Genomic DNA, 23,191 nt, shown 5'->3' on the forward strand with positions numbered 1-23,191 from the left:
CAGGCTTACATCTTACATTAGGTTCTATAGGGCAAAATATGGTAATATAGTTCAGGAATGGTCTAGCTTGAATTCTACCTAAAAAGTATATTGCTCCATGATTGCTAACCAGTAAATCTTGAATGCTTGAGGCAGAAAATTAAATTCAAATACAGACTGCTACACAAAACTGAGGCAAACTACTTCCTGAAAATACTTAAGATTCTAATGTGCCATTTCCAATATGGTTTATGAACAAAATGTTTATATTCAGGAAGCATCTGAATATCTGAATAAACTTCATGTAAAATAAAAACATTTATACAATTTTACCAATTATAATTTCAAGGAGGAAAAAATAAGTTTAATTGATGTGGGTTAAAGGCTTCCTTCATAAACTTTTTATAATCTCTCTTCAATAAGCTAACTATAAATTTTAACTTAAGTATCAAACTTTTCTTTTTAAGTGTCAGTACCCCAAAATTTTTAATGTGAGAATAAAATAAATTCTTTCATACACTCGAACAACAAAGAATACAAAAATAAGAATAAATACCATTACGTGCTATTTTAAAAGTTAAAGCAAATTAAAAAAAAGAGCTGAGCTTTGCCAGTTTAACCACTCATGTCTCAAAGGTCTAAAGAGGAAGAAATACTGAACTGATAAATATGTTATCTTTTTTCATTTTTCTCCATTATTAGTTATCTATAAAATAATAAACAACAAAGGTACTAGTGTTTTCGAGGAAATGTTAAAATTTCTTTCGCGATGGAATAAAAAGCGAATCCCAAGGTTTTGCTGTCAGTTGGAGCTGGGTAAAGCCCCACTGTCCAGAAAAGCAGATAGGTGTAATCCACTTGTGATTTTCTACTTTGTAAAATGCCCAAATCTAAACAAGTAAAGACGACAGGGAAAATAAGCCCAAACATCTCCACAAGTGAAAGCCACTAAACATTCTAACACCCTCCATATAATTATTGGGTAGGTGTCTTACAAGAGTGTATGCTTACACCTCAGTTTCCTAAGTATTGTTGAATTATACTAATTCCCAGTGATCAGAGACTTAAGTACTCCCTCACCCAAAACACTACCCACAACCCACACGTAACCACTTCCAGTCAAATTCTTCTCCCTACTAAATGCCCTTTGTTCATCCTCCTTCCCCTCACCCTGGCCTCCACTCTCCACAACATCTTTGCCCTGTCCTAACTTTTCAAAATGTTGGTTTCCCAGCTACGCAAAAAACAGCTTTAAATCCTCTTTTGGAATAGAACAGTAGTAAAAGAAAAAAGCATTAAAATAATCAGAAAACACTTTCTAACCTTAAAATCAGCTATTTTTAAAAATCCTTCCTTTTCCTTATGTTTTCAAAATTATCTCCAATGAACAAGCATTATTTCCATGATGAGACAAAGCAATTTTTTAAATGTAGTTGAAACTCCAAGTTCCTTACATATTTTCAGTTGTATAAAATAAACATAACAGCGGAATAGATAAATATTACACAAGGAGAAAAAAGACACTAAAAAAATCCTATGTATAGCTAAATGCTCAATCTTTTACCTTTAGTTTGTGCTAGGAAAAAAAAAACAAAAAAAAAGGAAGAAATTATTAGCTGTTGTCCTAACAAACAGTGAAAACTAAAAGAGTAGTTTCCATATCATGGGATATTACTGGACATATAATATAATAGAGCAGAATTTGAGAACCATGCAGTTCATTTATTTATCAGCATTACTGAGTCCCAGATGAAAAACAACTAAAACAGAGGTTTTCTGATTTTCAGCACAACATACGTGTTGCTGTCTGTAGAACTAAAAATTGTAAAAAGCCAAACCATAATTTATTAATACTTGAACATTTATGAACAAAATTTGTATCTATCCCAAATTTTAGGAGATTCTGAGGCAAAAATACCTGGGATATAATTACTCTGTGGCTCAATTCCCGCTGGGAAATTAGTGTTTTCTGGAATGGAGTGGGTATAATCATCCAGAGGTGGTAGTTCTGTTAAGATCTCAGTATGCCGTGGCACTAATACCGGAGGCAAAACTAAAAGAGTAAAAGAAATCCAAGTCAATGGCAGAGCAAAGGGGAGGGTGACACCTGTATTAAAAGTTTTCATTAATTTTTGAAGTTTAGGATCCACCTACTTGGCATTATTTGGCTATTGAGAAATTGACAAACCTGATTATGATTTTAACTTGTCATAGTCCACAATCTAAATCTCCAAGTTCCAATTTATCTTGTACTTTTGGGGACAAAGTGATCCTGGTAATATTATATTACCACAGAAGTTCATAAATCCTCATCGGAAAGGTTGCAGAAACATTTGTAAAATCAGATTTGGGGTATTTTTTGAAAATATAGCTGTATTCTTTTAGTTTCAAGTATACAGTATAAGTATACAGTTCAAGTATACAGCTAAGTAAATTGAAAGTCCTGCTATGAGTTTTACCGAACTGCTTAGATGCAAATGATGTCATTAAAGTACATCAAAAAAACAAAGAGCAAAATTACTGAAAACAGGTAGTACAGCAGACAAGTAATAAGACATATCATTCAGTTCTAAGCAGACTGTGTATCTGTGGGATTAGAATTTCCTAGACATGTATTTTGATGTGAAATGCTTGCTATTCCAAGAAACTAAGATATCTTTCCCTCTAAGATATATTTTCCCATAACATGTGTTAAAAAACTTAAAAGTATTTTTAATTACTGCCAAAAAAATATACTGAATTTAAGGTAATTTATTAGTTTTATACCAAAATTTCCCTGGGTCAATTAGGTATAAGAGTACCTAATACACTTAAGTTCAAGCATTTAATTAAAACAAGGGGAAAAAATCTACTTTTCCTACCTGGTGTCTCAACTCTCTGGTAGTGGTAAGGGTTTACACATACTTCATCCTTTTTAAGATTAAAAGCATATTCGCAGTTTTCAATTGCCTTGAGTTCATGATGACTGTGAAGATCAGGCCAGCGCCATAATCGGCAATATATTACATGCGGCAGTCCTTTCCGATGAGATACCTGAAGACGACCATCAAGAGACCTATTGGGAAGCAAGGGAAAAGACAGGTGGGAACTTCAAAAAAAAAAATGTTCTCAATTGAGATAAATTAGTACAATAAGAGCATAAAGAAAGGAATGACAGACGTTTAGTTAGTTTTAGTGAGTACAAGGAAGAAAAATGTGTTATCTAATGGATCTCATATAAAAGTAAGCAGCAACACTAGGGTATGTTTCTTATAAATATGCTACATAAATGACTCAAATGTCAATGAACGGGTAACCGCTTGGGGAAAAAGTGATTTTTTAAAAAAAGTATCATATAGCTATACTTGAAAAACTTTTGTCAACAACTTCCATCTTTAGTGAATCAAACTCTTATTTAGGGAGGCTTTTAAGGGCATTATTTCTGTAGGTGACAGAATTGTCAAAAAAAGGAACTAGTGTGAAGAATGATAAATACCAACAATGATGTAAAAGTAACTTACTAAAACTAATGTAACTCATTACCCAGTTGTGATTGCTTTGAGTACTGAGGTATATTTCTACACAGCTCACACATAAATGCAGATGGTGATGAATATGATGAGATGAAATGGACCAATACCAATATGCTCAAAAAAGAGAATAAGGTGATAAAAAAAAGATAACATAAAAACGAGTTAGCCTGGCATTAATTGTGATATAAGGGGTTCAGTAAATAAGTATGTGCTTATTAGTATACAGATGAGATTTAGATGATAGCAAGAAATTTAGCAAAAAACTGGTTATGTATCTACTTAAAAATTAGGCCAACGACAGATTATAATCTAACCTCACACTAAAATGAGAATATAGTTATCAAAGTTTCTATTCTTTAGGGGATGCAATAATTTAAAAAAGATTCAAAACTAGAATTTCATTGATAAAACATCAGCTGAAACATTTAATATATTTTTAATACTGGCAAGCAGTTATTTTAAATGCCATGCCTTATTTTACATTAAGGAAACATCCAAGGCAAAATTATACTAAGCAACCCATTATAGGTCTTTACAAAACACCCTCCCTCCCACAAGATCTCTAGGATTCGATAGAGGGCAGAATATTCACCTGGTTTGTTCAGAGAAGCTGTAAAGGCCTGTTGTATCCCACTGATCTATCGTATTTGGTGTACTCAGTCCCCAAATTTCAGAGCAAGTGCTGTGCATAAATTGAAAAACAAAAAATTGATGTGAACATGGAAGCATGGTTATTCAAATTACCATGATGTAAAACATGGAAAATGTACAGAATACTTCCTTCACCCAGAAAATATACATTGCTTCACTTTTTCACAGGCATGTAGTGCTGGTTTCTATATTTTCTATATGAAGGAAGCCAATAAAATGGAACATGTGACTCCAGATAAGTTATGATTATGTTTTTAAAATGTGAACACCAATGCTCTCTAGCTTAATGAAATCAATACCTATGCCTTTTCCAATTTCTTCTACTCACAACAAAGGATCCTATGCCATTAGCCTTACTAACAGTGCTTCATTTTATAACCCAGTTTTTAAACAAAACATCTAAAAATGGATGTCAACTAGTATTTTTAATATAGGTAAAATTCCAATTGAAATAGACATATACCCACAGTTAAGATTTCCAGGTTATTTGTTTGAGATACATATATATTCAGTTTTACTGAAAATTATTATTGCTCTCTTATTACTGTAAAGGACACGGAAATGGATTTTGAAGTCATTCTAGTGCAGCATACTACCTTAAAAGTTTTAAGAAATTGCTATGAGGACTAAAGATACGTGAAAGGACAAAATTCATAAAAGATAGTATGAATATGACAAAGTTGCTCTATCTAGTTTTTCTCATTAATACACCTGAAAGGCATACACCAGAAAGATCTCAAAATTTTTCTTCCACATTTCTTTCCAGAACAAGGGCAGCCCAGAGATAAGTCTGCCTATTTTCCCTGCTACCACTTCATCTGTGGGAGAAGAGAAGAAAAGGAGAAAAGAACAGGTGCTTAAAAACAGTCTGGAATGGAACTAATGACAGCCAAAGGGGTCTCAGTTATAACTAAGTCATACTTTTAAAATTAGAGTCAAAAGATAATTTCTGAAACTCTATTCCATTTCTTACATATTACAAAATCATCAAAATTTAAAGGAAGAGAAAGAAATATTTCAAAACAACTTTTGAAAATCAAATTAAACAACTGGTTAAATTCCAGATGTATACTTTGCTAATGAGCTAACTCAATCAGCATTTCAAAGGGCACTGGTGAAAAGTGCTGTCTTCCTGTGGCTGGACAACACATCAAGTGGGCTGCGGGGTTTCAGGGCTTCAGGGCTTCAGGGCTACAGGGCCTTCTGCACAGTCACTGGGCTGCAGAAACATTTCACGCCGTGCTTTGGAGGCTACAGTAAGTATAATACTGGGTGGTTTTTAAAAATACATTTTCAGACACTTTCCAGCAGCTTTCTGAGACATTTTACAGATTCTCTTGGTTTTTAGGCTTCTAACTTCCACTTCTCAGACGACAAAAGTCAGAAAAAACCAAACTGGAGGATAATTCAGACCTTTCCTTTTTTCCCAAAGGTGTACTGACTAAACAACCATCACATAAATGGTCCTTTAATTCGGATATTTATCAAATATCTACTGGAAACATACAGCACCATGTAGTTTAAAACAATAAAATCAACTAAATTCTAGAGTCTTATGAATCCAAATTTAAACTTCAGAAGGAACAGTATGCATCTTACTCTTCTCTCTTTGAAAATAATTTGAGGAAAATGATTGATAAAAGAGTAGATAATGAGGCTATTCTGCTCTTATGAGACTAAAATGAACATTTCACTCAAGTTAACTCTGGAACTGACATGAGAACCAAAATGTAATAGGTCATGAAGAGCTTAAGTTGTGCTTTATTCAAGCCTTGAAATGTATCAGAGAACAACAAGCAGTAGTTGTTAAAAACAGGCAATCGATTTAGAGGCAGAAAGACCTAAATCCCAACTCTAACTCGGCCACTTTCCCACTGCCATCACAAGGTATATTTAAGCCTCAGTTCTACTGATCATTATAATCTCTCTCACACAAATTGGAAAGTTTATTTAAAAATAATAAATTTGCTTCTATCAAGTAAAATATTTCCTTGTTTATATATGAAAATTTTTCAAAGAATCAATTTATAACAAAATATACAAAGCACCTAGAATAAATGTAATTATAAATGTGTCAAAACTACACCAAGAAATATTTTAATTATTACTAAAGAACACAAAAATCAACTGAGCAAAGAGAAAAACATACATCTTCCTAGACAGGAAGATAACATCATAGCGATATCAGTTCTGTCAAATTTATATATCTGATGCACTCAATAAAAATTTTAAAAAATTGTTTAAGACCCTGATAAAATTACCTGAGATATAATGTATCAAAATAAACAAGAATGACCAGGAAAACTCTGACAAAGAAGAAACTGGCCATTACCAGATCCTGAAACACATTATAAATCCTCAGTAATGGAAATAGTATGCAATTAACAAAAGAATACACAAACAAAACAGAACAGAGATTCTGCCAGTAGAGTAGCCTCAATCAGGGAAATCTTCCTTTGGATAAAAATGAGAGCCTCTGAACAAAATATAATAAAATTAACTATTTGAAAATATAATAAAATCAACTATTTGATAACAGTGGAGAGAGACCAAAAACAGATACAAATTGAAGGGAAGTCAGCCTTTGTAAGGGGGGAACTGCACTGGATGCGAGCTGCATTTGTGTGGCTCTATATCCAAAGGCACCCCACAGTGTAAGCTACCCAGGGCAACTAGACCTTAAGCAGAAAACAGCAGTTTTAAGGACCTGCAGAATCAGAGGGTGGATTTGGGGCTGCTGGAAAGGCTGGAAAGAGAAGAGGGAAATCCCATAATGACGGAAGCCACGAAGGGAAAAAAAAATCTGAATAGGGGTATGAACTCTGCCCAGACCCTTAAACTATGCATGTGGGAGAGACTGCAGAGGCCTGCTGAAAACCAGTGCTTAAAAGTCTGAAAGAACTAAGCTGAGATTTCAGCTGTTTCTTTTCTCAGAGGCAGTTTGGACTCTGAGGTCACCCAAAACTATCTGTTAGAACAAAAATCAACATTCTTCAGAGAAAGATAAGAGAATTTAGTCTCTAAAATATTTTGTCCCAAATATCCAGTATAAAAATCACAAAATACTAAACATGAGAAGAAATAAGAAAATGTTACCCCCAGTAAAAACAGACCCCCAAGATGAATTAACAGACAAGAATTTTAAAGTAACTATTATGAATATGTTCGTGGACTTAATGAACAGATGGGAATCTCAGCTGAGTAATGGAAAATATAGAAACAAATTAAATGAAAACTCTAGAACTGAAAATTACAAAATCAGAAATTAAAAATTAACCTGATGGTTGGAGAAGACAGAAGAGTTGGTGAATTTGAAGATGGATCAATAGAAGTTATCTAATCAGAACTGAAATAAAAGACTGAATAACAAAATAAACAGTCTCAGTAACATGTGCAGTCCCAGAAAGAGGGGAAGCAAGAACAAGAAAAAAATTTTTAATTAATAATGGCTGAAAAATCTTCAACTTCAGTGAAAAACTAAACTTAAACTTCCAAGAAACTCAGTGAATACCAAGCAGTTTAAATACAAAACAAACAACCAAAAACATATTGGGAATATCACTGTCAAACTCCTAAAAACAAAAGATGAAAAGAAAATCTTTAAGCTGGTGAGAAGCATAAAAACTTGGCACAAAGGACTCCATCCAAACCCCTGCAGTTAGAGACTTGACCAAACTCTAACATGGCTTCTAGCAACCTAAGGCCTCGTCCCTGGTGTGACCCAGACCCTACTGAGCTCCTGCCTGGAAAAGCTCAAGGCTGCCAAAAGAATTAACCATTTGTTCCAGCCAATACTGGTCCATAGGCCCCTGACCTCCTTTTCCCAGTGCATCTATTTAAAAAGCTTACAACTGTAAATCCTTCCTGTCTCTTTGAAATGTACACATGACTCCTACAACTCAGAAGGGGAGGACCTGAAAACCATTCCTTTGAAATGTAACCAATCACCAGGAAAAATGGGGTCTCCATCTTCCAGTCTGCCCTCTGAGGGAAGGCAGAAGTCTAACTTCCGATAAATGCCATTTAGCAGACACAGATGGCCTAAATCACATGGACACTGACCAAACCTCGTACCCACTTTTTGGGTAATTTTTCACTTCCCTGACTCTGTTCCAGACCCCACTCATTAACCCCTTGCTACTCCCTCATTCTCCCAGTCACCTCTGTGCAAATCGGAAATTGGGCTCAGATCTTACCCCTGCTGGAATGGTTACTGAATAAAATCTGTTTTTACCACTTTTAACCAACAACGTGCAGTTTTGTTTAATTTTGACAGCAGCCAAACCAGAGCAATCTATACATGTAAAGGCATAAAGACGTGAATAGCAATTTCTCATCAGAAACAGTGGAAGCCAGGAGATAATGGAACAGCAGCTTTAAAGAGCTGCAAGGAAAAAACAAAACCCTCAACCTAAAATCTATAATCAACAAAAGTATCCTTCATAAAAGAAGTCAAAACAAAAATGTGTTCAGATAAACAAAAACTGAGAGACTTCTAGCGGACTCTGCACAAAGAAATGCCTAAAGGAAAATTCTTCAGGATAAAGAGAAATGACAACAGATGGAAACTCTAAATCGGGGGAAATTTTTTAAAAAACTAGCAAGTATAGGTATGTAAGTAAATATGAAAGATAATATTCTGTTCGTCTCTTAATTTCTACAAAAAGGATATGACCAACTACAGAAAAAAACTGTAACTCTAAAAGCATGTAGTGTAATTTATGACAATGGCAGCAGAAGCAACAGGAGGTGTTTAAAAACCACTACATTATTGCAAAGCTAAAGATGCATATTGTCGCTGTGAAAGCAACTCCCCCTCACACACACAAAGGGCAAAAGAGAGTAACTAAAGAGCATATAGCAAACTAAAATGAAATACTAAAAAATAAGCCCAAAGGAAAGAAAGGAGAAAAGAACAAAAAACAGATAACCGAAAACAGAGTAAAGAGTAAAACAAAGAGTAAGTCCAACCCATCAACGATAATGTTATACATAAATACACCACATACTCCAATAAGCCGGAGACTTGTCAGAATGAATACAGGATGCAAAATGTCTACAAAAAAAGATGTACTTTAAACATAATATATGGATGGGCTGAAAATACAAAAGTGGAAATACAAAGTTCATACAAGCAATAAGTTTAATAAAGCATAGTACCAGAAATAAGACTTCAAGTCTAAGAATATTACCAAAGTAAAAAGAGACATTAAGAGGGACAATTCATCAGAAGACATTAACAATCCTGTAAGCATTTAAAAATACAGTTTCAAAATACATGAAGCAAAAACCGACAGATCTAAAGGAAGAAATGAACAAATCAGCCATCAGAGTAATCTCAGTAACTCTTTGGACAGTCACACTACAAAGAAAAAAAAATCTATGTATCATAGAAGAGCTGCACAATACTATCAACCACCTTCTAACTGACATTTATAGAATCCTCTTCAAGTGCACATGGAATATTTAAAAGAGAGCAAAACAGTGCCTGACAATCAGCTGGTGGGTGGGTGGGTGGGTGCCTGGTTCTTTAGAAGAGGCTAGAAAACTGCCTAAATTTTTCTAGAAATGCTAATTTCTTCCCAGAAATGGCTTTCAAATTACATCACTCAAAAAACCAGACCAAACTTAGGACAATTTTCTCTTCCCTTCTAGTCTTTGTGTATGGGGACATGTAGTTCAAGACCTCCCAAGGGAACTCTATCAGTTTTCATCATTATGTATTTAAAAAAGAATGGCATGTAATGAGAAGTCATCCATGGATCCTATGGTATAGTCAGTGTTTTCTGAACAAAGTCAAAGGACAAGATAGGATCTAGCACAATAACAGTGACTCAAAAAATACTTGATAAATGAGTGAACTTTATGGGGAATTCCTTTATATAAAACAGATAAAAGTAGAAAGGCTCCATGCTTACTGTAGGCATTAAACAGAAGCACAGAATAAGAGTGAGACAAGAGTACTACTACCTCTGCCTTCCCTTTAGGCCTGAGGCACCTCTATTTAACACCGGGATCCAAGAGAAACTGATCAATAATTATCTGGAGTCAACGGGCAATGATCTAAGATCAATGAACTATTTCAGACAAATGGTTTGCATTATTAGGTATCAACTGAACGTTAATGAATGAATAATCTACAGAGATCTAAACTGAGTTTACTTCTGAGTTACATATTGTGACGTTCTTGGTTAAAAAAAATACGAGAGACCACATGCTGAGGACAGTCAATTTTAAAACTCTGAAATCCTATAGATTATGTTCTTTGGCCATAAGTGAATTAAATTAAAAATCAATGATTGAAAGATACTTAGAAAAGTCCCAAATATTTGGAAATTAACAACATACATCTAAGTAACCCATGGGTTAAAGAAGAAATGACAAAATAAAGTAGAAAATACTTTATATGATAAGGACTCCACAATATAAAAAATTGGGGAAAGGGGGGCTAAAGGCTATTGCTTAAATGTTTATATGTTTATATTAGAAAGAAGAAATATTTTAAATTAATGACTTAATTTTAGTCAACAATGATATAGTTCTAATTAACACTGTACTGGAGGTCGTAGCCAGTGGCGAGAAAAAGAAAGAATATTAGAAAGAGAAGAAATAAAACTGCTTTTTTACAGCCAAACTCAAAGAAATATAAAGTAGAATGGTGGTTGTCAGGGGTATGGGGGAAATGGGGAGATGTAGGTCAAAAGATGAACTAAAAGTTGTGGGGATCTAACGTACAACATGGTGACTATAATTAACAATACAGGTATACCTCATTTTATTGTGCTTCACAGATATTGTGTATTTGGGTTTGTTTGTTTGTTTTTACAAATTGAAGATTTGCCCTGAGTCAAGCAAAATCTCCTGGTGCCATTTTTCCAACAGAATTTGCTCACTCCATGCCTCTATGTCACATTTTGGTAATTCTCACAATATTTCAAACTTTTTCATTATTATCATATTTTTTATAGTGATCTGTGATCTTTGATGTTACTATTGCAATTGTTTGGGAGAACCATGAATCACACCCATCTAAGATGCTGTATGTGTTCTGACTGCTCCACCTACCAGCCATCTCTGCCCCCACCACCTCCCCATCCCAAGACAAAACAATATTGAAATTAGGCTAATTAATAACCCAATAATGGCCTCTATGTGTTCTAGTGAAAGGAAGATTCGCACATTTCTCACTTTAAATCAAAAGTTAGAAATGATGAAGCATAATGAAGAATGTTATGTTGAAATCCCAGACAGGCCAAAACCTAAGCCACTTGCACCAAACAGTAAGCCAAATTGTGGATGCAAAAGAAAAGTTCTTGAAGGAAACTAAAAGTGCTACTCCTGTGAACACAAAAATGATTTAAAAAAAAAAAGGCAAAAACAGCCTTACTGCTGATACGAATCACCAGCCACAACACTCCCTTAAGCCAAAGCCTAATCCAAAACAAGGCCCTTTCTTCAACTCTGTGAAGGCTAAAGGAGGTGAGAAAATAGCACAAGAAAAGTTTGAAGCTAGCAGAGGTTCGTTCATGAGGTTTAAGGAAAGAGATGAGTCATCTCTGTAACATCAACGTGCAAGGTGAAGGTGCTGCTGTAAAAGTGACACCAAGGTATCTAGAAGATCTAGCTAAGGTAACTAATGAATGTGGCTACACTAACCAACAGACTTTCAATGTAGACAAAACAGCCTTATATGGGAAAAAGATGCCATCTAGGACTTCATAGCTAGAGAGAAGTCAATGCCTAGCTCCAAAGCTTTAAAGGATAGGCTGACTCTCCTAATGACTCTCTCATTAGGGACTAATGCAGTTGGTGACTTTAAAGCCAATGCTCATTTACCATTCTAGGGTCCTAGGGTCCTTAAGAATTATGCTAAATCAACTCTGCCCATGATCTATAAATGGAACAACAAAGCCTGGATGACAAAGCCTGCATTACAACATAGTTTACTGAATAACTTAAGCCCACTGTTGAGACTTACTGCTCAGAAAAAAGATTCCTTTCAAATTTTTACTGCTCACTGACAAGGCACCTGGTCACCCAAGAGCAATGATGGAGAGGTACAACAATATTAATGTTGTTATCATGGCTGCTAACACAACATCCATTCTGCAGCCCATGGATCAAGGGGTAATTTTGACTTTCAAGTCTCATCATTTGCGAAATACATTTCGTAAGGCTGTAGCTGCCATAGATAGTGATTCCTCTGATGATCTGGGCAAAGTCCACTGAAAACCTTCTGGAAAGAATTCACCATTCTAGCTGCCATTAAGAACATTCACAGGAGTTTGGAAGAATTTGATTCCAACCCTCGTGGATGACTTTGAGGGTTCAAGACTCCAGTGGAGGAAGTAACTGCAGATGTGGTGGAAACAGCCAGAATTGAAGCCTGAAGACGGGACTGAATTGTTGCCATCTCATAAGACTTTCACGGATAAGGATTTGCTTCTGATGGATGAGCAGAAAAAGTGGTTTCCTGAGATGGAATCTACTCCTGGTGAAGATATGGTGAAGGTTGTTGAAATGACAACAAAGGATTTAGAATATGACATAAACTTAGTTGATAAAGCAGCAGCAGGGTTTGAGAGGACTGACTCCAATTTTGAAAGAAGTTCTACTGTGGGTAAAATGCTATTAAATAGCATTGCATGCTACAGAGAAATTGTTCGTGAAAAGAAGAGTCAATCGATGTGGCAAACTGCAGTGCTGTCCTATTTTAAGAAATTGCCACAGCTGCTCCAAGCTTCAGGACCACCACTCCGATCAGTCAGAAGCCAGGAACATCGAGGCAAGACTCTCCGTCAGCAAAAAGACTACTATTCAGTAAAGGCTAAGATGATGGCTAGCATTCTTTTTTTTTAGCAATAAAGTATTTTTAAATTAAGGTATGTACACTTTTTATTTTTTAAGATATAATGCTATTGCACACTTAACAGACTACAGCATAGCATAAACGTAACTTTTTGTATAGACGGGAAAGCTAAAAATTCCTAGTGATTCACTTTATTGAGATATTTGTCCTATTGTGAGGTCTGGAACAAGCCCACAATATCTCCAAGGTATGGCTGTACTGTATCATATATATGAAAGTTAAGAAAGTAGATCTTAAAAGTTACCACCACACACATACGAAAAGGTAATTATGTGAGGGGATGGACGTGTTAACTAACTTAATTGTGGTAATCATTCTGTAATATATATGTGTATCAAATCATCACACTGTATACCTTAAACTTATATTTTTCATATGTCAATAATCAATAAAGCAGGAATAAAAACACTTTTTCTGAACAATGACATAATTGTTTACACAGAAAGTCTCTGAAGCAACTTCTAGAACTAATTAGTGAATTTAGCAATGTTGTAGGATTTAATGGCAACTTATAAAAATCCATTATATTTCTATTACAGCAATAAACTATTTGAAAATTAAAAATTTAAATTCCATTTACAATGGTGTCAAAAACATAAAATACTTAGACAAAAGGTTTAATTAATGCAAGATGTGTAAGACCTGTTTACTAACAACTAAAAATCTTGCTGAAAGATATTAAATAAGCCTAAGTATATAAAGGAATACAATATATTAGATTAAATGACTCAAGATGTCCATTTTCCCTAATTCCCTAATAATATTTGCTCTATTTTTTCAAATCCATTACAATCATGATTTCAGCAAGGTATTTTTATAGCAACTGACAAGCTGATCTAATACATATATGGAAATGCAAAAGATCTTGAAAAGCAAAACATCTGGAAAAAGAAGAACACACAACACGGACGAATCTCATAAATATTTAGTTGACCAAGAGAAGCTGAACATGAAAGACTAGATACTGAATGATTCCATTTACATAAAGTTCTAGAAGGGGCAAAACAAACTGGAAGTGAAAAAAATTTCAACAGTGGTTGCCTCTCGGGGGAAAGAGGATGAAAGAACTTTCTGGGTGATTGAAATGTTCTGTATCTTGATACACTGTATATGCATTTGTCAGATCTAATCCTACTAAGCATTATGATTAGTGTACTTTACCATTTGAAAATTTTACCTAAAAATACAAACAAGGAAAAAGAAGAACTTCAGACAATGAAATAATAATCAAAATGGAAAGTAGCAACAAAAAAAATTCATATGTTTATTTAGTATACGATAAAGTTCCCTAAGAACTGATAAGGAAAGATCTCTAAAATATAAATTAAGTGAAAAAAAAATGTACAATATTTTAGTAAGCTACTCTCTGTGTAAAAAAGGACAATTAAAACTTTAAGTATTTGCACATGCATATGGGGACGGACACACACACACACACACACCATGAACAGGAGTTACTTGAGGTGGAGAGAGGGAGGGAAGGGTAAATTTTTCGATGTTTGTTTGTTGTTTTTATGTATGCATGTACGCATAAAACATATACAGATTTTTAAACCATGTGAATGTATTGCCTTTTATCAAATTAAACAAATCAAACAAAATAATACTGCCACAGAATAAAATGTAAGTCAAGTTGTCTTGACATTTCTATTAAAAGATATGCTTCTAACCTTAGATAACTAAGAAGTACAGATTGTTATTTCCTATTCTGCGTCATTTCAGCTCACTCTGGGCATCACTAAAGGAGGTAATAAAATGCCAGCCTGAGCCCTGTTTATTCTCTTCTAGCAAAATGTCCTCTCTATATAACATGGGCCTTTGGTACCCATTTTCTTGCACATGTATTTATGTCAACAGCCCCTTCCTAGCCACCTTTTGACTTAATTACTAATTTTTTTAGGTATACCTAGCAAATCAGGTCAATTTTTAAGACCTAGTAGTCTAAGGGATTTTTTTTTTTTTTTTTTTTTTGCGGCACGCAGCCCTCTCACTGTTGTGGCCTCTCCCGTTGCGGAGCACAGGCTCCGGACGCGCAGGCTCAGCGGCCTTGGCTCATGGGCCCAGCCGCTCCAAGGCATGTGGGATCTTCCCGGACCGGGGCACGAACCCGTGTCCCCTGCATCGGCAGGCAGACTCTCAACCACTGTGCCACCAGGGAAGCCCAGTCTAGGGGATTTAAATCAGGTGGTTTTAATCATTCCCTCTTCCTTAAAGATTCTTACTAACCAAAGTTTTTATTTATGGGGAAAATAATCCCCATAAGACCTTGAGCTCCCAAAGGTCTTTGTATACCTACCACCTAGCAAGCAAGGTATCTGGTGACTAAATTAATATTTTTATAGCATAAAAACTGGACCACAACGTTCCTAGGCACACTAAATCATAATACATTAAACAACAGTGGGGAAAATGGATCTCTCAGGTTTTCAGTTTGTTCACAAGGAGTGGCAAGTTACAACTGCAAGTATGTACAGTTCCTAAAAGATATTAAAAGAAACAAACCCAGGAAAAATGTTAGAGAAATAGCACTGATTGTAACAACTATTTTATAAAAGTCTTTTGCACATTCCTTATTTCAATAAATCTAAAATGCAACATTATCTTGTGTTAAACTTAAAAGGAAAAACTTCAAAATTTATTTATATGATGCACCCCAAAGTGAAAAAATGTGCACCTTAAAACCAATGAAATATGTAATAGCAATTACCTTCATAAATTAGCTACTACATGTCAGGTACTATGTAAGACTTTAAATATATTATGGACCTTATAATCACCTGCAAGCTGTGCATTATTATCTCACTTTCAATTTGAGGAAACCGAGCCTCAGAGGGATAGTAAAACAATCTCACCAAGGTCAGATTCCTAACAAGTGGCAGGGCCAGGATTCCAGCCCACTCTTGTCCAACAATGCTCTCCACTCCACCAAGAGCTTTCTGAGCTTTTACTTTCTCACCACCTACATCAGCATTTCTGTGACTAAAACCTGGGGATCCCTGGGCACCTCAAATATAGTACTCTCAAGGGTCTGTTTGGTTCCTACAATAATTTTTTAAGTTACATTTTTATTCTGAGTAAATAGTAACTTTACATAAATCTTCTAAACACATATTCTGGATAACCTGGTAAGCACTAGTCTTGTTCGCCTGCATCATCTCGGTGTCTGGGTCTGGATCTGGGTTTGACAATCACCTCAGCACCAAAGGTAAGTAGAGAGATTGACTTAACATGTAAATGATGAGATCACCCCAAAAAGGCCAAATGATATCAGGATGTGCTAAATAAATTATGTTTCATAGTAGGCTTAGAGAAAAGAGGTAGAGAATTTAGCAACACAGGGCACATGGTAGTATGCTGGCCTCAAAAGATCCTTAGTCATTCAGCAGCACAATCACAATGGAAACAGAAAATCAAAATTAACAAATCATTAACTTGATGTTAGAATTTTCTTGGTTATAGAACTCAGTATAAATCAACCTTTTGATAAGCATAAGTTTACACTAAATTATGTTTCTAAACATTTAAACAGGGCTTCCCTGGTGGCACAGTGGTTAAGAATCCGCCTGCAAACGCAGGGGATATGGGTTCAAGCCCTGGTCCAGGAAGATCCCACGTGCCGTGGAGCAACTAAGCCCGTGAGCCACAACTAATGAGCCTGCGCTTTAGAGCCCACGAGCCACAACTACTGAGCCCACGTGCCACAACTACTGAAGCCCGTGCGCCTACCGCAACAAGAGAAGCCACCGCAAGGAGAAGCCCGCGCAACGCAACTAAGAGTAGCCCCCGCTCGCCACAACTAGAGAAAGCCCGTGAGCAGCAATGAAGACCCAACACAACCAAACATAAATAAATAAATGTATAAGCATTTAAACAACATTAAGAGAAGTCCACAAGAAATGTCTATACGTTACTTGAACGTGAAACGTATCAACCTGCACAACACCAAGCTGTTGACAAGTAGTAAGGAAGAGAAGGATGGGTCTGAAAACATTAAACTCATAAAAATACCTGCTAGGTGAAATCCACATATCCTAAAGAAAGTATTAGACTTTATTAATTACAAAATTAACTACAGTGATAGCACTATCCCATACACATTAGCTCAACATCTCCTAAATTTGACTATCTGACTTTAGGACAGTCTAAAAACTCTTTAGTTTTAAAAAATACCATGCTAATTGGTTAAAAACAAAATTGGTCTCAGATAAATTCTACCTGCCTGATAAAAATTTGATATTGTTCATCAATGCAATTAACATAGATTATAAATTTATGTTGAAATAAGATGTAATAGCCCGTAAGTCATCTACGATGCTGTCCCTGCATCAATTCACAGACAGATGAGCAAGCATGTCCATGTTAGAATACCATGCAAAGTCCAATCCTTTGCATGAAACACAATTTCTTAAAGGCAGATTATCAACTGTGAAACTTTCTTGCTTACATAGACTGAATTTTAAAAATCTGGGAAAAAGAGGCTGGAACAGCTATTAAAATCATCAGGACACCAAACTGCCAAAAAAAAAAAAATGGCATATAGTATATTAGTTGACCACTGGACTAACCAGATGACTTTGTAGTAAACCTGGAAGAAATCCTTATAGAATTGCCCTGTAATCACTTTTACAATAATTATCAGCAAAACCATTAAAGCTTTTTTTCATCTAAGAATAAACCTTTGAAAACTGAAGTTAAAATTTAAAATCTAGTGTACAATTTACCAACCATATATATGTATAGGTATTTTATACACACATCTACATTAACATTTTGAACTTTGGTTCAAACAGACATTGTTTGTTAATTAATATACTTTTTGAATTAAGGACGTATATTTATTTGTATACTTGTTATCAGGAGATAGAAGAGAAGTAATGTGAACTAAGCTCAAGAAAATAACACTGACTTTGAAGGCTCATACCACAGAAGCATATAAACCATTAAACAAGCTGTACTGTCCCTACAGTATTTGCACAATTTACTGCAGCAGCTAAACCACCAGTGTCAAAAGTAATAAGCCTCATTGTGTTTTACTAATTCATTATTTTTCACGAACTTCTTGTCTAAAGAGTATATTTCTTCTACAAATCAAAAGGAGTAGGATCTAGACTGTCACTGGGGAAACCCATATAAGCAATGCTGAACACTGAGTAAAATGAAAGGGTTCAACAAAAGAAACTTCACTTGAGGCTCCAGCTCGATTACTGATGTACTCATGAAACACGGACTGCTACAGAATAATCTGCAACCACCCATTCAAAATATTTTTTTTCTAAAGCATTCCTGTTTTTATTTATTTTTTTAAAATGTATTTATTTATTTATTTTTGGCTGCTTTGGGTCTTCGTTGCTGCGTGCGGGCTTCCTCTAGTTGCGGCGAGCGGGGGCTACTCTTCGTTGCGGTGCGCGGGCTTCTCACTGCGGTGGCTTCTCGTGTTGCCGAGCACGGGCTCCAGGCGTGTGGGCCTCAGCAGTTGTGGCACACGGGCTCAGTAGTTGTGGCCCACGGGCCCAGCTGCTCCGTGGCATGTGGGATCCTCCCGGGCCAGGGATCGAACCCATATCCCCTGCATTGGCAGGCGGATTCTTAACCACTGCGCCACCAGGAAAGCCCCACCCATTCAACATTATTTCTACTTATAACAGATCAGTCCTTCCATTTTGTATATGACTAGTAAGACTAAAAGTTTATATCACCACAGGAATCAAGAGCTGATAGCTGTAATAAAAAAATAAAGTCTCTGTAAGTATATGTACTACATGTGTCTGTATACTTCACTTCACACCATTATACAGCTGAGGGATGGGCAATGGAAAAAAAGAAAATGCCTACCTCCAGATAGTTCTTTTTTTTTTTTTTTTTGGTGGTACGCGGGCCTCTCACTGTTGTGGCCTCTCCCGTTGCGGAGCACAGGCTCCGGACGCACAGGCTCAGCGGCCATGGCTCACGGGCCTAGCCTCTCCGCGGCATGTGGGATCTTCCCGGACCGGGGCACGAACCCGTGTCCCCTGCATCGGCAGGTGGACTCTGAACCACTGCGCCACCAGGGAAGCCCCCTCCAGATAGTTTTTAACCTTCACTCCATCACCAAGAAAGGAGCTTTAGGTACAACCTTGTTCTTAACGAATTAGCAAAGGATACAAGTGAACAATTAAGAAATTTTCATTGGCTACAGAAAACTTAAGCAAATTGCCAACATTTAATTTAAGCATCTGCTACGTACCTGGCACTGTTCAAAGTGCTTCATATGTATTATCTAATTTATACTCATATCAACCCTATAAAGTGAATTAACATGACCATTATTTTCATATAAAGAAATAAATGTGAGCAGTTAAATAACTCAAAAAGTGGGCTTCCCTGGTGGCGCAGTGGCTGAGAGTCCGCCTGCCGATGCAGGGGACACGGGTTCGTGCCCCGTTCCGGGAGGATCCCACATGCCGCGGAGCGGCTGGGCCCGTGAGCCATGGCCGCTGAGCCTGCGCGTCCGGAGCCTGTGCTCCGCAAAAAAAAAAAAATACCTCAAAAAGTCACAAAGCTATTGAGGTAACAGCCAGGATTTACATCCACTTCTGGCTGGCTTAAAAGTCTAAATTTTTAAAGGTATACTTCTGCAGAATGATAGTTTAAAATCTGTAGTTTCAAACTTTTATAGGAACATGTATTAACTATGTTTTCTTATCTTCTGTATCCTTGATACTCTGGCATTTGAAGCCTTGATCCTGGAGAGACTACCCCTCCCAGGTCTAGAGGTGGCAAGAGACTCCCTTGAGAGCTCACCTTTGAAACACAAACCAACCGATCCAGAGCTCACACCCCTAACTGTTTAATCAAACTCTGACACACACCAAGCCAATATTCTTCCTGCCCTAAATCACCCTAGGGCTAGGTACTGGACAACTAGGAACCAGCCCTACAGTCCAGAGACTGGCCAAAATTACTAAAAGTATCTAATCCTAAACTTAACTCAGCATATCTACCCAGCACTATCATTCCTTCCCTGGAAAACTCCAATAAAGGCTCTGAGCCATGCTGTCCTTGCCCCAATATCTATTTATCAATCCATCTTATTTTTTGATGCGTTCAAAACTGTCGTAGATACTTCAAATCTAGACCTTAAAGAATGTGTATATTGTTAACTAGAGCTCACGGATCACTCTTTTTTTGAGGTAATATTTACAGTGTCAAACAAATCTTAATGGTACCATTTTGTTAGTTTTATCAAATACATAAATTGGGTAACCCTCTGTCCTGCCAAGAATTCCCTCCTACCCCTTTCTCAGTTAATCCCTGTAATCCCCTCCCCCACCCCCAAAGGCAATCACTGATGTGTTGTTTTTTTTCCCACGATAGGCCATTCTGGTGGTTGTGCAGTGTATTTCACTGTTTCACAATCTGCGTTTTCCTGATGACTAACAATACTGCACACTTTCCATTTGCTCAGTGGCCCTTTCTATATCTTCTTTTGTGATGGAAATGAGCAATCTCTTGCCCATTTTTAAAATCAGGATATTCCTCTTCTCACTACTGAGTTACAGAAATTCTTTATAAAGTGTGGATACAATCCCCTTCTCAGAAATATATTTTGCAAATATTTTCTTCCACTCCATGACTTGTTTATTCATTTCTTAATCGTTTTTGATGAAATACTTTTTTAATATTGATGAAGTCTATCTTAACAACTTCCTCTTATTGCTTTCCATATCCTTTAAAGAAAAAAACCCTTTGCCTACCTCCGTCACAAACGTCTTCTCCTATACAAGCTTGATAGTCTTAACTTTTAGATGACAACTATGATCCATTTGGAATTAATTTTTTTGAATGGTTTAAGGTGGGGCCAAGGTTCATTCTTCCAGATGGAGAATCCAGTTCTCCCAGTATTATTTATTGAAGACTTTCCTGTCCCTACTGGATTGCTTTGGCAAATCTGTCAAAAATCAAACAACCACATAAGTATCTATTTTAAGGTTCTCTATTTTATCCCATTTATCTACCTGTTTGTTTTTATGCCAGAAACACAATATATGATTACTGTGGCTTCACAGAAAGTCTTGAAGTCAGATAATTTAAGTCTTCTAACTTTGCTGATCTTTTTCAAGATTGCTTTGGACATGCTAGGTCCTAAATTTTAGGATAAGTTTGTACATTCTATGAAAACCATATATATTTTTAGGGTTTGATGGAGATTGATTTGATTCAGATTAAACTGGGAGAGAACTAACTTAATACTACTGAGTGCTCCAATTCACAAACATGGTATGTCTGTCAATTTATTGTATGGTAGTTCCAACATGAAGGTTGTCTCAGGGTTGGTTTCCATTGGTCTCCTCCTGAGAAAGGGTCACATTTTCTTTGCTCTTCATGCATTGAGTAACTTAAAGTCTGTATGCTGGACACTGTGAACGTTACATGATGGAGATGCTAGATTCTGTTATATTCCTCTAAGTGTTAACTGTTCTTGTTTTGGCAGGCAATTAACTTGTTCACACTCAAACTCTGTCTTTGAACAATTCCAATTAATTTTTCACCACCCTAGTGATTTCAGCAAAGTTTTTAAGGAAAATGTGGGGCTCCCCTTCTGTGGCTCTCTCCATGCCAGAATTCTCCTCTCACTCTTCAGCAACTGTGGTTGTTCTGATCTCTGGTTCTTCAGGACAGAAAAGGCAGGTTTCATATTGAAATTGTAGCTACCCTGCACATTCTGCATGGATAAAAGCTATAAGAACAGAAAATTCACCTCATGTCACTTGCTTCTTCCAAGGGTCAAATCTCCTTCAAAATGTCTATTTTGTTTGTTCATTCTCTAGTGCCTTATTTTTTTTCTTTTTATTTTGTGCAGAGTTTATAATTGTTATCTAGGGAGTCTAAGTCTGATAAAAGCGTATCTGGCTATATGAGAAGAATTCTCTCCCCATTTGTTTAGTCTTCTTTAATTTTTCTCATTAAGGTTTTGAAATTTCAGTGTACAGATCTTATGTCTTTAAAAAAATGTATTCCTGGGGCTTCCCTGGTGGCGCAGTGGTTGAGAGTCCGCCTGCCCATGCAGGGGACACGGGTTCGTGCCCCGGTCCGGGAAGATACCACATGCTGCGGAGCGGCTAGGCCCGTGAGCCATGGCCGCTGTCCGGAGCCTGTGCTCCACAACAGGAGAGGCCACAACAGTGAGAGGCCCGCGTACCACAAAAAAAAAAAAAAAAAAAAAAAATGTATTCCTAGGTATTTTATTGGTGCTACTATTCATAGAATTGTTTTCTTAATATTACTTCCATTTGTCTGCTGTTAATATTTATGAAAATACAACTGATCTTGTAAGATGAAGCCTTGCTAAATTTACTTGTTTGCTTTAGTGACTGTTTTTGTAGATTCCTTAAGGTTTCTTACATAATCATATCATCTACAAAAAGCAAGAGTTTTGACCCATTCTTTCAGATCTTTATGCCTCTTATATTTCATTTTCCTGCCTCACTGCACTGGCTAGGTCCTCTATTAAAATAATGAATTGAAGAAGGCACAAGAATGGACATCCTTGTCCTACTTTTGATCTTAGGGAAAACATATTATTTTGTGAGTAAGTATATTCTTAAGCCGTCAGTTTTTCTTAAATGTTCTTTATCAAACTGAGGAAACGTCTTTACATTTCTCATTAGCTGGGAGTGTTTGTCATGAATGGATGAATTTTTGTTAAATGCTTCTAACCAAGTAAAGTGATCAACACTGTTTTTCTCCTTTGTTAGTGCTGTGCATTACACTGATTAATTTTTGAATATTATAAACTAACCTTGCATTGTTGAGCTAAATCTCACTCAATCATAATGTCCTCTTTGTATACTGCTGGAGTATATGTTTTGTTAACAACTTTTTAAACCTATGTTCATTACAAGTATCAATCTCTAAATTTTCTCCTTTTGGTGCCATCTTTGTCAGGTTTTGTTATCAGGGTTATATTGACCTCATAAAATAACTCTGTTTTTCTGAGTTTCTATGCGATTGATGTTGTTTCTTGCTCAAATGCTTGAATTTACCAGTAAAACCAACTGGACCTGGAGTTTTTTTTGTGGGAAAGATTTTGATTATGAATTCAATTTCTTTAATTGATTATAGGGCTATCCAAATCTTCCACTTCCTCTTGCACCAGCCAGGGTAACATGTTTTTAAAGAAATTTGACTATTACAAATTGTT

The 23,191-nt window shown here is 36.2% G+C and overlaps 1 protein-coding gene across 2 annotated transcripts in view; it reads right to left on the minus strand.

The window, feature by feature from the left end:
* SMAD2 (SMAD family member 2) overlaps positions 1-23,191 on the minus strand; it is a 96,164-nt gene that overhangs the window by 33,937 nt on the left and 39,036 nt on the right. The window contains exons 3-5 of one of the 2 annotated variants that reach the window (XM_030867875.3): positions 4,084-4,173; positions 2,841-3,034; positions 1,898-2,032 (exon numbers count right to left, since the gene is read on the minus strand). In XM_030867875.3, coding sequence (XP_030723735.1) covers positions 1,898-2,032; positions 2,841-3,034; positions 4,084-4,173 — 419 coding nt within the window. The remainder of the gene's footprint in view (positions 1-1,897; positions 2,033-2,840; positions 3,035-4,083; positions 4,174-23,191) is intronic. The other variant, XM_060310224.2, reaches the window with a different exon arrangement.

The sequence above is a fragment of the Globicephala melas genome, chromosome 13 (assembly GCF_963455315.2).
Source record: "Globicephala melas chromosome 13, mGloMel1.2, whole genome shotgun sequence".
Taxonomy (NCBI): Eukaryota; Metazoa; Chordata; class Mammalia; order Artiodactyla; family Delphinidae; genus Globicephala; species Globicephala melas.